Source organism: Misgurnus anguillicaudatus, chromosome 21 (genome assembly GCF_027580225.2).
Source record: "Misgurnus anguillicaudatus chromosome 21, ASM2758022v2, whole genome shotgun sequence".
In the NCBI taxonomy this organism is placed as follows: Eukaryota; Metazoa; Chordata; class Actinopteri; order Cypriniformes; family Cobitidae; genus Misgurnus; species Misgurnus anguillicaudatus.
The window spans coordinates 46,583,477-46,599,148 of NC_073357.2; the positions used below are offsets into that span (position 1 = coordinate 46,583,477).

Genomic DNA, 15,672 nt, shown 5'->3' on the forward strand with positions numbered 1-15,672 from the left:
GTGTAAATCACTACAGCTGATCAATGGACCGATCAATAAAAAGCAGAGAGTAGTTAGAGACTATAATGTGTTTGGTACCTTCAGCAATAATCTCATAATGTCTAGCATGACAGTGACCCAAATGTGTGGCCTTTATGGCACGATTGATTCTCAGTGGCACTGTATGTTTTCTGTGTAAAAGTTACTCTTAAGGGTCATATACTTGATCAAAATTGTCAAACAATGGTCCCAAGCTATCACTGGGGAATTTTATAAAGGTCCTACTGTAATATATACCATTAGGTACAGTTATGTATACATTTACTAGTACCAATTTGAGATACTAAAAAACCTTAAGGTGCACTCTAAAGGTATAGTTCACCTAAAAATGAAAATTCGGTCATCATTTACTCACTCTTATGTTGTTACAAACCTGTATAAATGTTTGATGAACACAAAGGAAGGTATTTTAAGAAATAAAATTTGTGGATCCAGTTTACTTTCATAGTATTATTTTGTCCTACTAATGGGGTCCACGAACGGTTTGGTTACAAACATTTCTTAAAATATCTTCCTTTGTGTTCATAAGAACAAAGACATATACAGGCTTGCAACAACATGAGAGTGAGCAAATGATGACAGAACTTTTTGTTTTTTGGGTGAACTATCCCTTTAAGGTGTAAAGTACTTTTTCTGACAGTATGTGCACAATGAACAGATATTTGGTTAAATCTGCTTGTTACTCAGCAGGTGTTTTAATACAAAACAAAGCCGACATAAACCAACATCATCTGCCCAGCCTGAGGGTGGTAGTAAAATGCACGGACCACCTGTGTCAGATTTTGAACCTTGCGTAATAGAGTCTGACACAACTACATTACAGTCCCATCACTACAGGGTGTTATTCATTGTGAATACCAATCAATGATGGTCGGTGGTGGTTTCTTCGGCATAATGGAGCGGAACAGACGAGAGCTGTGCCGATGGGTGGAGAATGTCCTGTTTAGAGAAGCATGGCATTTCCTTTGCATGACCTCTAGGGATATCTAGAGAACCAGATTGATGTTACAATAAAATAGTAAAGGATGAAAAGATTTAACAGATGAAAGAAAATAAAGATTAGTCCTAACCCATGTTATGCAACCTGTGTTTTGATGGATAAAACCACAGTAATTTTTATAGTTTGGCCCACACACACATGCAGTGTCTGGTTTATACTATGAATTAGTTTATAGAGATCAATTTTTTTTGCATTGCAATTCTGTTAAAATCTTCATTAAGCAGACAGAGTTTTATCCAAAGCAACTTACTGCATTCAAGTATGTATCAGGGCATATTGTTGGTACCAGTTGAGTTGTAACTTTACAGTTATGTGGCACACTATGGTCCAAGCCTAGGTGTCTAAGGGTTCATATTCAAGTATAAAGATGTGTTTTTTTGTTTTTGATGGTTTTTTATCAGTTAGCTTTGTTTTATCTTTCCGTGTCTGACGGAAAAAACTTAACTTGTATTAGTATCAATCATAATGACTTTTTTAAAAGCATACTTGTCTTTTAATAAGAGAACAACCCACATAGTTGGTATTTGTAGGACTTGACCCTTACTCTAAATATTTAAAAATTCACTTCTTTCTCTCCAGCCAGTGTTCGCTAAAATGCAGCTTCTCGTTGCAAAAGAGCACAAACACATGCCAGCAGTAACCAGAGCTCTATGATTATGGATCATTACCTCTCTATCTATGTGCCCGAGTGCATTAGTCATTGTTACCTTATACCCCACAGCATGTCTAGACAAAGCTGTGACTCTGTAGATGTTAGCAATGGTGGGAGACAGGTGAATTTCATGACTTATAAGTAACAGGTTTTTTATTGTGTTGAAAATAACGTATTATTTTCACATACTGTATTCCTACTTGCACAATGCATTGGATTAATATTTTTTACATGAAACACTCAGCAACAACATGTTTAGACAGACCTATACAGGCAAAAATATTTGCTAATTTTTTTCTTGTTTGCTGTTTATCCATTTTTTATATTGCATATGTTAATGCTAGTAACTTAGGGTGCTGTGCAGATGAGATTTTTAGGACATGCCAGATACATCCTGTAGTGGGCAGCGCAGTACATAGGCCTGACAAGTGGTCCAATATTGACCCATAAACTACTGAGTGTAAAAACTCAAAGTCAGATTTTCCATAAAGACATCATGAGATTGACCTTATATATATTTAGTATAGATCTGAGTCACTCTTCCTGAGTTATCTGACCTTCCCCACCAAACCTGCACACGTTGGATTTTAGTCCCATCCACTGTGTGAGAGATCGGGCCTTAGTTCCTGTTCCCATTCATCCTGCATCAGGGTCATATGATCCTGTATATTCACCTAACAACACCTCTAGGCAAAAACAGGACGGGCAACCTTGATGTCAGGGTCAGAGGTCAAACACATGAAACTGAGTAACCATTTTTTCATGGTCAAAAATGACACGTGTATGGAAAACCGCAGGGACAGTGGAGAATATTTATTTTTGAGAATGGAGAATCATCTGTTTTTCATGGGGTTCAGCAAATGTTTCTGCCAATGATTTATTCAATTTCATAGATAAACAGATATTAGGAATGTAACTGTTATTTTTTGGAAATTAAAGCATGTCGCTAAAGATAAATGTTTTTTATATCTTACGAAGTCCTCCTTAAATCAGTCAGAGAGATTTTTTAGCACCCTTCTAGGTGATGAAGGGTCTTTTGGCAGGCCTCGTGTTTGTAAAAACAGTATGATTGCGCGGGGTGGTATAAGTGATAAAGACATCTGGACTGCATTTTTGTCATTGATGAAGACGGAAAAAACCCCAGAGAGTTCAAACTCATCCAAACCCTCCAGATGGTGAATTAATTGCAAATCCATGACACACAGCCTCACACTACATTCCATACATATTATACCGCGCTGCACATTTAAAAGCTCTCCTATAGGTGGTGCTATGGTTATTTAAAGTTTACATATGTCTATTGTCAACAACAAAGCAGATAGTCCTACCAGACATGACTCTGTGAGAATTAACTATGTTGGCCCTTCATTTCTAGAATGTTAATGGGTGTTTTGTGTGTACTGTAAATGTTTATACTGTTGGTATTGTGTGTTGGTATCTACAAACAGTTCAGTGTGCTCAATACAATTTGTCAGTCTGTCTAAAAGCAGCACAGTGCCTACTTTTATTGGATCATGCGCAGGGTTGTCACGCATCGAGCAAACAACGATTTCCACAATAAACATGTGCATTTGAAAACTGTATTTAAAATGTATTATTATCCTAAGAATTTGATGTGAAAATCTATATGATTTTGAGAATTAATTTTAAGCATTTGGTTTGGCTGCTCTCATTTTCTTTATTGGCAGCATGTCTGGCATGGACTGATTTGTGCCGAAACGGTTTGCTGATTCATGCTATTATCTTTTATAATCACAAATTGTCATCATATTAATTAATGAGCACCCTTGATTTATGAACGTTCCAAAATGATCTTATTCAATTCAAGGAAATAGTTTTGCATTAAAAACTTTAAGAATCCAGTAAAGTGATTTTCCAGGTTAGAGCGCGCGCGCACACACGCATGAATGAATGGTATTTTGCCTTTAGGTATAGCCTATGATCTTTTAGGTCAGCTCTAGTTGAAAGGTCAACCAGAATTGGTTTCATGTGCCCATCGCAAACAGCAGCAGCGGTTATGTAAATGTAGCCTATATGGGATAGTGTGCGCGCGCGCGTTTGAGTTAAGCATGTGGTGGTATTAAATATGGGAATTGGGTTGTAAACAAATCAATTAAGTTACTAATATTGACATTTTTAAGCAGATCCATATAAGCACAATTTATATACAAGTATATATGTTTGTGAGTATGTGCCTGTAATACGATTTCATAAAAACAAATATGCCTTTGATTTACGACATATGCAGGTAGAATATGAAACCCTGCTGTGGGAGGTGAGATGATTTATGAGCTTAAAAATGAGTTTAAAAATTCTACAGCGGTCTCCAAAAGAATGAGGTGTTGAATGATATCTCTGGTCAGTTTCAGGCTCCGCCCCTTTTGCTTTACGTCGCTCTTTGAGTGTTTACGTAAAGTTTGCTCTTGGCAGCCCCGTTGCTGCACTCTGATTTACACGGCAGATGGAGAGAACAGACCTCCTTCTTTATCCTCCACTGCTTCTGTCTGTCTGTCTCACGTTTTGGATTGGTTGTACCTGCTGTACATTGTGAAGTGTCTGAGAAGATTGCCCATATTTACTGAGTGTGTGTCTCTGTGTGACATACTACCTGTCTCCCAGCCTGCAAGGTAGAGTGAAGGGTGTGTTTGGCTGTGCATGTGTGTGTCTGTATGCGAGTACACTGATGCATTTCTTAAATAGTTCCTGATGACAAAAGTTTATTGTAGCTGATGTATTTTTTACAGTCTGAGACTATTGAATGTGTGTATAATATATTAAACGAATAGGTAAACTTGTTGATTAATTATATGCTTGGGGAATATCATTACTCTTATTGTTTGAATAAGTTTTAGTCTGTGGTGTCACTTTAAAGCAGATGTTTGTTTGAATTGGTACAGTACATGGTTTGTTATGTTTTGTTATGTGAATGATGGTTTTCTAAGTGATTAACTGGATTTTATTCTTGCCGACTATGGCTTGCTTTTAATTAAAAAGATGTATGATTCTTTCATTGCCTTTGTGTACTTGTGCATGCAAGGGCCAGAACAGTACAAAAGATTACTTACTTAAAGCGCCGACCTTACTTTATGTCTTTATAAACTGATTAAATTAATATCTTAAGTAGAAGACAATTCTACTTAAAATCTCTTGTTTTCCCGACTACAAGAGTATTGAGTTTGAAATGGGCGTTTAATTCTCATTTCCTATCAGTTTTGATTTTCCTGTTGTTTGCAGTCCGCAACCGCCAAAATTCCTTGGGATTTAGTTGTCTTAAAGTTGATTCTCCCAATGGGGACACAAAAGCAACCACTGATTAGGGCACCAGACCATATTACACATGAAATGATTTAAGTTTCTTTCCGTTCCAAGAGTATCATTGACATCCTCTAGAGATTACTCGTGATAATGGAGACCAAATATAATTTCAATTTTTTTTTCGGTGTTATTATATCTGTATTATTTAATTTTTTTCTGTGTTATTATATCTGTATTATTTAACTTTTTTGTGCACTTAAAGTTTTTTGAATGCTCAGATTGCCATCAAAGGTCAGCTTGGGGTCTGGCGCCGTAACTTTACATTGTAAAGTTTTTAAGTAAATGCTCACCGGCTGTAGCTGAAACTGGATAAACAACAGAAGTGCATGTAATACTCACACTGCTTTAAAATGGTCTGGTGTCTACGAACACAAAGAATGTTACTGGCAGAAGTGTAATACAAACACTTGGGAATTGTTTTAGGGGGGCATCTGGAAACTATCAGCATGTTTCTAAACAGAGGTATTTATATCAAAGTTCTCATGTAGAGCCAGGTTTTAAATATTAAGAGACAGACAAATATGGTCTAGGCTTTAGAAGTATAGGAAGTGAACTTGGACAATAAAAGAAAACAGAGTAGAGACTAGAAGATTGAATGCTTTGGAGGGTAAGGATGAGACTCTCTTCAAAGTAAAATGAGACGGTGAAGCAGTTTCACAAAAAAGTTTACTTTACTGTTCTCTTACCCAAGAGCATGTCGTCTTGCAGTAATATTAATGGCTACCTGATATTTTGCTCTGGGTCTTGTCATACAGTCGTCTGCACTTGAATTTGTTGTTGTCTTCATTGTGATCTGATTTACTCGTCCACCTGATGTTTTGTTGCCCCCTGGCAAACTTATTTCTGCCACTACATAAACGCACCATATTCACCTTCACTTTTTTTGTCAGGCTGTTGTTTTTCTTATATTTATATAGTTAACATTTGAAGTGAATAAAAAAAGTTCATCAAAGTTGTCCTAAGACAAAAACGGGTATTGTTTTAAAATTTAAAAAAAAACCTAACTTTTATGAAAGGTTTTAATCCACTTCAAATATTGACTATATAAACACATATTGAAACACAGTGCAGTATAAACCGAATGGCTTGAAACATTTTTGTAGAGATATGAAAACTTGTTTGAGTCTATGGAGTTTTTAGTTTAGTTAAAGGGATTGTTCACCCAAAAATGAAAATTCTCATCATTTACTCGCTCAATGTTGTATACATTTCTTTGTTCTGATGAACATGAAGGAAGATATTTTGAGGAATGTTTGTAACCAAACCGGCGTTTATGAGCCCCACTTATTTCCAAAGTATTCTGGGGGCTCATGTTGAGCTTGAATACAAACATTTCTCAATATATCTTCTTTCATGTTTATCAGAACAAATAAGACCTTATACAGGTTGAAAACATGAGAGTAAGAAATGAAGAGAAATTTTCTCAGTAGGGATTCAAAAAGCTCAGAGTTTCTTAGCTGATGCACATATGGGTTATCTTTATAAGCATATTGTGCATCGTGTTTCATTTAAATTGTTACATTGTTACAGGACATATTTAAAAATATTGTTTTGGTACTAAAATATATTGTGGTATGGACGTCATAAAGGATGTTTCATTCATTGATGTTTTGAAGGCCAGTGTTCTTCAGAGAAGCCATTGTTTCCACAATATATGTGTGATGAATGATGATTGTTTAGCTTTTAGTGGGCTTGAAATGTGTTGTAGTGCTACATGTGTTTGTGTTTTGCTCTTTCCTTTTCTCCTGTCCTTCATTTTGTTGTGTTAAAAGATGAAAAAGTATAGACAAAGAGATTGTTTTGTTGTCCCACCCTCAAGCTTCTCTCATGAAGACTGTTTTATCTCTCTCTGTATTACTATATTATATAGAAGTTATTATATTTTATAGTAGCTGCATTGAGTAACTGCACAGAGAGAAGTTAGATGAAACAGAGAAATTAGATGTTTCCTGTATGCTATGGAGATCATGGTATCAACACTGGTTGATCATGTTTTAAGCTCATTCATTGACCTTTTAACTCTAATACTGTCAGAATAAACATAGCACAACCTGTGACCTCTGAAATCGATCATTTTCTCAACACTGCATTTGGTGTGGCCATACTGCAAAGTGACCCACAACACATTCCTACTTTAATTGACACCTTTGTGAGGTGATCCCCTGTGAGAGATGGGTTTTATAACTAAATACGCATGCTAAGTGTTTAATGTAGAGAATAGAAATATTGAGTGATTGGTGAGGCAGAAGTTTTTATTTTGTGTCCTATACATTTTCGAGCCCATAGTCACTTTAAATTCCAAACAAATTGTGGTAAAACCTTCTTTAGTAAATTTGCCACATATACTATTTAGACAGGCAATGGCTTATTGTCTTTATCACCAAAATAAACTTTTAAACAAGTTCTGGAGGAACTTATGCTCTTTCCTGTTGTTAAGGAAATGATTAACTTAATTATTGATCAAACTGTACAGGCAACTTCGTTCAACATTCTGTGGTCATACGAACTCCTTGCACATGTAATCTTATATGTAAGGCTGTCACGATTATGGAATTTGGCTGACGGTAGGGGTGTAACGATTAACCGTGCAAATGCGTGTTTTCTCAATAAATGGTTTTTAATGAATTACGGTGAAATCTCGGCACATCCCAAAGCCAGGGGCGCTCTCGTGCAGAAACTCCATTTGTGCCACAGAAGAAGTAGCATTACTAACGCTATTCCAGGAAATATGCATTAAATAATTACTTTTAAATCTTTCAAAAACTGAAAATTCTTCATAAGAAATAAACACAATAATGTGTCTGAAAAATAACTGAAAATAAAAATGCATATACCAGTCTTTAAATAGTAGCCAATCCTACTAAAGGTCAAAGTAGTACTGTACCACATGTCTGTAGTGGCTGCAAAAAAGATAAATTCCTTACAGATCCTTAAGAATTGCATCCTTCACTTCTCTAAATTTAGAATTGTGTTTTGGAAATGTATGTTTTACCTGGAAGTTCATATTAAGGAGCGCCATCTGATACTGTCTTATACAGGCGCTGCAGCTCCCCTTGTGTTTTTAGAGAGATGTGCAATCATTGCGGTGATCTGAAGTCATTGCGATGATGTCAAACAATCAAGATGAGATGAGTTTTTAATCATTGTGACAGCCCTACTTATATGTTGTATATTTGTAAAAATGTTTCCTGAGTTAAATTTACAAGTGAGTGAATGAAAGCAACAGTAGTTTTGTACAATCATAAATTGGCAGCATCAGTAATTATTTTTGGTTAGTATTTGTCTTTGTTGTTATCCAGAGGTGGACACTACTTAAGTATTTGGGTTACATTTTCCAAGCATCTATGCTTTATCAGAGTTTTTGTCTTGGGGAAAAATGATTTAATACCTAATTAAATAAAAATTGTGTACTTAAGTAAAAGTAAAAAAAATACTAGATGTTTAATATACTTAAATATTAAATATAAACGAAAAACTTGAAATTAAGAAATGTAGTGGAATGTATGTTTTCCAAAGAAAAACACTGATATAATATGAATACTTAAAAATGTACTTTTATGTAGAAAGTCTGCCTCTGTTGTCATCACATCAGATGAACTCTACAACACACATGACAGGATATATGCTGTGAGAGGAATTGCACTGGGTCATGAAATGTCCACTAGCTATTTTATGTTTACCCAATACAGAACTACAGTCTAAAAGTAGCCGTCCTTGAATCCAATTAAAAAAAGAGGATGTTTTTAAGGTATTTTCATGCTTTAGGCTTTTTGTGTTGTTGGTTGACCCAGACAAGGCCTTTTTAGTGAATGACATGTAATTATTATTAGGGTGACTGTTGTTAAAAGTTTTACAACAGTCTCTTAAAAGCCCTATTATCTAATAACATAAAAAGGTGGATTTTAGTCCATGTCTGGTATATCACTGAAGTCTTAAAAGTATACAAAATTAAATTAATGTTATACATGCTGTGCAAAAGTCTTCGGCCACCACCACCAGCTTTGTTGTTTTAGTGCAGTTTTAATGTCCATCCATATTTATTTTTCACTCTTTTTATTAAAATACAAGCAGAAAATATGCACACAAACCTAAAAACCAAAACAATTTTCAGAACTAAATGTCGTCTTCAGACATCAGTCATTATTTAGTTTGACCTCTCTTGACATTAAACACATCTTGAACTATTTTGAGGAGACTGAAGCCCTGAAGTCATTCCATTAGAATTAGAAATTAGGATTTCATTTCATTTAGGTTTAAGAGATCCTGCAGCTGCCTGCTATTGCTCAAGTGGAGGGGAATTTACCCTAAATACTTGACACTTCAGCTTATACTTTTATACTGTTTTTAATACTACGTACACATTTCCTGTATTTCTTGGTTGTATTCTAATAAAGAGACTGAGAAATAATTAAATATGATTATTGATTACTATTCCATTGCAAATACAACAAATCTAGTAGCATTTTGGCCTAAGACTTTTGCATAGTACTGTATGTATTTACAATTTAAATGGATTGGGTATTTAAGGACAATAGATAAAAATATTATTGATGTATTGCGCACTACACATTTTTTATCCAATCAGATGCTCAGAATGCATCAGCAAATCATGATTCATGGCTGAAACTACAGTTCATTGGCTGTTAAAAACAACCTTTGATATCCGCCCAAAACTTCCTGTTTCAATAGCAAATATGTAAACACATGAAAACTGCTCATAAAAAAGGTATGGGGCTTCTCTCTCTCTACAGCAGTTGATGGTAGCATTGTAAAAGGTCAATCTAACTACAGTATATCATTTTCACGAGGATCAACATAGCAGGCTGCAGAATTCCAACGTTGTTCAAACACACATAAATCAGCATCACTTTAAAAATTACAAACGGGTGTTTTAGAGAGAGGCTGCAACCAAGAACGTCAGTGGCACAAAACAATGGTTTCCGGTGCTTGGTGTTTTCCTGTACCGTTTTCAGTTCTGTTTTTTTATCTGTTTGTCTCTCTTTTTTTATAGGGCGAACATACGTGGACCACCATGCTGGGGCAGAGCTTGAGGCTTCAGCCAGTTCCCATCCAAAGTCTCTCAGAGTTGGAGAGAGCACGGCTGCAGGAAGTTGCCCTTTACCACTTGGAAAAAAGAGACTTGGACTTTAAGATCAGCATCCCTAGAGGTATATTTGAGATAATTTTCTTTTTAGGAATGCTTATCATTGACCTGTTAAAAAGTTGTTTTGTCTTTTAGATTAAGAGCATCAATGTTTGATTTCAGTCATTGATTTCACTTAAATGTTAATATTTGATATGACCTTAGGTACCTTCACATTATAAGCGACTTTGTCGCTGTGTGTCGCTCGTCTCTTTCAAAAGAGACGTTTCTATATCTGGTTGTCATAAACAAATGAGTAACCACCACTCCAGTAACTGAGACGCGTGACCTGAACTCCACTGTTTCGTTCTTATTGGTAGTCGCTTTCGAAAGTCGCTCATACTTTGCATAAAGTTAAACATTTCTCAACTTTGTCGCGCAACTGGACACGCCCAATCCAGTCGCCAACGGTCACTGTCGCTCGTATCGCCGGATGCCGCCGAGCTTCCATTGAAATTAACGAGATTGCATTGCTCTGCTACTGCTAGTCGCTTATAATGTACCTTTACTCAATCAATATTAAAAAATAAAGGAGGTTACATTTTCATAGAATGTTCTTTATATTCTTTTGGATAATTTATGTAGAAAACATTATAAAACGGTTAGTTCCAATCCTTGATTCTGATTGGTCAATAGGTGTGCTTTATTCACGATAAAACACTGCTATGACCGCTTCACCCAACGGTTTTATTTAATATCACTGCGCCCTTAGCAACACCCTTAGCAACACATAAACATAAAATGAGACAAAGTCTGAGAACAGTTTGTTGTTTTTATTTGAGCTTTCATGTTGTTGTTCGCAGTCAACAACATTTTTTTCTAGCGGAAGGAATGCTTTTATTGATTTAACTTCATGAAAGTTGCACTAATATTTTTTTAACTTTAATATTGTGTGGTAACTGTTTTATAAAAGCAATAAGGTACTCAAGGCAAGTGCTGTATCATGATAAGTAACGGCTGAAGGGGTTGCAGGCACTCCGCTTCGCATCGTGCCTAACAACGCCCTTCAGCCGTTACTTATTCACGATACAGCACAGCCTCTCGTACCTTATTGCTTACGTAAACCACAAATAAATGACTTACAAATGCCCCAGAAATCTACTGTTTTTGTTTTGTTTTGTTTGGTTTTAATGAACCATGTTGACCTGTTAAAGGGACATTCCACTTTTTTGGAAATAATTTTCCAGCTCCCCTAGAGTTAAACATTTGATTCTTACCGTTTTGGAATCCATTCAGCTGATCTCCGGGTCTCCATTGTATCTGATTAGACCAGTACCATCGCACTAAAAATAACCAAAGAGTTTCAATATTTTTCTTATTTAAAACTTGACTCTTGTGTAGTTGCGATGCTAATGGTCTAATCAGATTCAATGGATTGTGCTAAACTATGCTAAAAATGCTAGCGCCAGACCCAGAGATCAGCTGAATGGATTTCAAAATGGTAAGAATCAAATGTTTAACTCTAGGGAAGTTGGAAAATGAGCATGAGTGTCCCTTTAAGCAGTATATAGCTTAGTGGGAATTCTATTGTTTGGGGTCCTTGTATTTGTATAAAGGATTGAATGCCACGTCTAAATAAGGATGCACATTGTTGTTGACACTTTCACCGTCCAATTCATTAGTTATAGACCATTTTGCAAGATGTAAACAACACTGGTCCAGAAACACTTTCTGTTTCAGTTTGTAACTGTTTTCTTTATTTCACATATATCTTAAAGATGTGTGTTGTTTAACATCTGTTGGTTGTATTTTATCTCAACATTTATATAGTGTTAAAAAACTGAAACATGAAGTGCTTCTGGACCAGTGTTGTTTACAACTTCCAAAATCGTCTATACCAACAAAAATATTTACATTTATACATTCGGCAGACGCATAGTCGCAAAAAAACATATTTCTTATCAGTATGTGTGTTCCCTGGATTAGAACCCATGACCTTTTGTGCTGCTAATGAAGGTCTCTACCACTGAGCTATACAGAAGCACATTATCATTGTATGTGAGATCCATTTTGCCTTGTTTGGATTATGTGATCTGTTTGTTTGGACAGTATTCCTTTAATGACCCTTCTGCAATTCCATGTGTTGATGCTATGAGTTATCACGGACATGTAATAGTCTTAATATATTCTTTCATGGAAAACAACTTTCCATTTTGTTTTGTGGGAAGTGGTATTCCCAGCATTTACAAAAAGCACCACATGGTCAAATGATGGAAGGTCAACCTCTGTTCTTTAGAGTGGAGTTTTTAACTGGACATCTGTGAGTAGACCACAGCCAGCTAACCCATAGGGTAACAGCCACCATAATTTTATGGGAATATTTACAGTACATTTTCCTCCCAAAGGAGAAATCTGTCAGATTCTGCATGATGGTTTACTTGGACGCCCTTTAGGAATTGTCATCTGGGTTTTTTGCAGCTATTTTTTGAGAAGATGAATGTCCTACAAAGAGTTTAAACTAAGCTCTAAAATATAAATTATATAATTCAGAAAGCATATTATGAGTGATGGATCTCTGTGTTTGGCTTTAATTTTCTAGTTTCTTGTTGTATAATCCAAGCTTCTTTCTTGAAAATTGCCGGTCATGCATAGTCATTTTATTATTATTATTAAGTGTAATCTTTAAAGCCGCTGTTTTTTTGTTGTTGTTTTGTCTCAAACTTTATAAAGTGTTTCTCTTTGATTTTAATTTCTATTAACCCAAATGGAGAAATTTTTGCTCTGTATTTATTCTCATCATCTTCCTCTCTGGTCCTGTCTCTGATGAAATCTGCTGGGGGATTAGACTCATGATGTCTTGGCGTGTGGGGCTAGAAATGGCAGTTGCTATAGAAATAAATTCTCATTTCCTCCAGTCATGGGAATATGACCCCACCTAAAACCCCTCTGTATGTGTTCTCTCTCTCTCTCTCTCTCTCTCTCTCTCTCTCACTCTCTCTCACTCTCTCATTGGCTGTTTTTTGTGTTTTTGCTTGTCTTTTCACTGGTTATCTTTTTAAACGAAGAATAGAAATTTAACGAAGATGCATTAGGTTAACTTATATCCAGATCAAATCAAAATTAGGAATGAAAATTTATTTCTCAAGCAAAAAATTCACTGTTTTCACACTAAGGGAATGTTTTTTTATCTATCTTAGGCACAGCATCCAATACAAAGGTTTAAAATAGAGTAACCATGCTTGTTTTTGCAGACTTATATAAAAACTTGCCGCTTATATGGTTTTACTTTGGTAAAACGTTAGTCACTGATTACTAACAAAATCTATAGGTTATTTTTTAGACCATTTATCTGTTGGTCTGTAAAATATAGTCAGTATAATCTAAATTTTTTTTTGCAGAGACTCGTAAAAGGAGGAAATCACTGCGGAGAAAGTTTGACTCCTTCTCAAAAGAAAAGAAAGAGCGAGGTAAGAGATAACCGTGTCCTTGCATTATTTCAGTGCTGGTTTTAGAAGGCATTCACAGATCAGTTAACGCTGCATGTAAATAAGTGCAAATAGCAAATTTAGAAACGTATCTTTGTGATGCTTAAATATTTTTAAACCTTCAAACCATGTGGGCTGTTCTGCTCAAGTACTTTAGGTAACCCATGTTTTCCAGTCTGCAGTCCTGAGCACAGTCTTGTAAATTTTGTTTGATAAACTACCAATAAGACATACAGTGGTGGGAAAAAGTGTTAGCCCCCTTCCTGATTATTTTATTTGTTTGCATGTTTGTCACACTTTAATGTTTCAGATCATTATACAAATGTAAATATTGATCAAAGATATATACACAACATGCAGTTTTCAAATGAAGGTTTTTATTATGAAGGGAAAACAAAATCCAAACCCACATGGCCCATCTGACATGAAAGTGCTTGCCCCCTGCTGTTAAAACATAACTTAACTTTGGTTTATTACACGTGAGTTCAGTTTCTCTAGCCACAGCCAGGCCTGATCACTGCCACACCTGTCGGCAAATGAGAAATCACTTAAATAGGACCTGCCTGACAAAGTGAAGTAGACCAAAAGATCCTCACAAGCTACACACCATGTTGAGATCCAAAGAAATTCATAAACAAACCTGAAAGAAAGTAAAAGCTAAAGCTTTGGGACTCCAGCAAACCACAGTGAGAGCCATTATCCACAAATGGCAAAAACATGGAACAGTGGTGAAACTTCCCAGGAACAACCAAAATGACCCCAACAGCGCAGCGACGACTCATCCAAGAGGTCACAAAAGACCCCACAACAAATCCAAAGAACTTCAGACTTTGCTTGCCTCAGTTAAGGTCAGTGTTCATGACTCCATTATAAGAAAGAGACTGGGCAAAAATGGCCTGCATGGCAGAGTTCCAAGAAAAAAACACTGCTGAGCAAAAAGAACATAAAGTTTTGCCAGAAGTCTCAGTTTTGCCAGAAAACATCTTGATGATCCCCAAGACTTTTGGGAAAATACTCTGTGGACTGACGAGACAAAAGTTGAACTTTTTGGAAGGTGTGTGTCCCATTACATCTGACATAAAAGTAACATAGCATTTCATAAAAAGAACATCATCCCAACAGTAAAATATGTGGTGGTAGTGTGATGCTGCTTCAGGACCTGGAAGACTTGCTGTAATAAATGGAACCATGAATTCTGTTGTCTACCAAAAAATCCTCAAGGACAATGTCCATCTGTTTGTGACCAAGTTGAATCGAACTTGGGTTTTGCAGCACGACAATGATCCAAAACAAACCAGCAAGTCCACATCTGAATGGCTGGAGAAAAACAAAATAAAGACATACTGTGGCATGACCTTAAAAAAGGCTTACAAAAGAATTACAACAATTACGCAAAGAGACAAACTTCCTCCAAAGCGCTGTAGCAGACTCATTGCAAGTTGTTGCAAATGCTTGATTACAGTTGTTGCTGCTAAGGGTGGCCCAACCAGTTTATAGGTTTAGGGGACAAACACCTTTTCACACAGTGCCATGTGGGTTTGGATTTTGTTTTCCCTTCATAATAAAACCCATATTATCTTTGATTAATATTTAAATTACAAATATGCACAAATATATAACATCAGAAATGGGGCCAACACTTTTTTACACCACTGTATATACTTTATCATATATTGTGCTGAAGTTTATTAAAGTCCCAAACGAATGGTGGATCTACATTGCAAATTTGAGCCAGATAAGTTTCTTTAAGTTGACCTAATCTCTTTCTGTGGTGTACAGTAAAGGCAGAGATAGAGACTGATAAATGGATGTTCTCCTTATGGATTCTCTGCCTCTAGTTGCCAAGGCTGTTTGTGTGTCACACTTCACAAATCTCACAATGGCCTTTTAGGCACACGGCTTTAAGACTTTAAGACGCAGAATGCTGTAGCTTTACTTCAACAATGTGTACATCCCTGCGAATACATTTACATTTTTTCATTCATTTTGTATTGTACTGCATATTAGTGTTTATTGTTTTAGGGATTTTTTAAAAGACTAACATACTAGAGTAGCAACTAGAATATCGTCTACCAAAACAATCGTATGGCAGTTCATA

General features: G+C 36.0%; 1 protein-coding gene across 7 annotated transcripts in view; it reads left to right on the top strand.

Annotated features, from left to right (window-relative positions):
• The window catches only part of arhgap36 (Rho GTPase activating protein 36), a 37,739-nt gene that overhangs the window by 3,694 nt on the left and 18,373 nt on the right, over positions 1-15,672 (top strand). For 3 of the 7 annotated variants that reach the window (XM_055210874.2, XM_055210881.2, XM_055210872.2), the window contains exons 2-3: positions 10,018-10,174; positions 13,488-13,556. In XM_055210874.2, the coding sequence (XP_055066849.2) occupies positions 10,018-10,174; positions 13,488-13,556 (226 nt within the window). The other 4 variants (XM_073859297.1, XM_055210890.2, XM_055210906.2 and 1 more) reach the window with 4 other exon arrangements.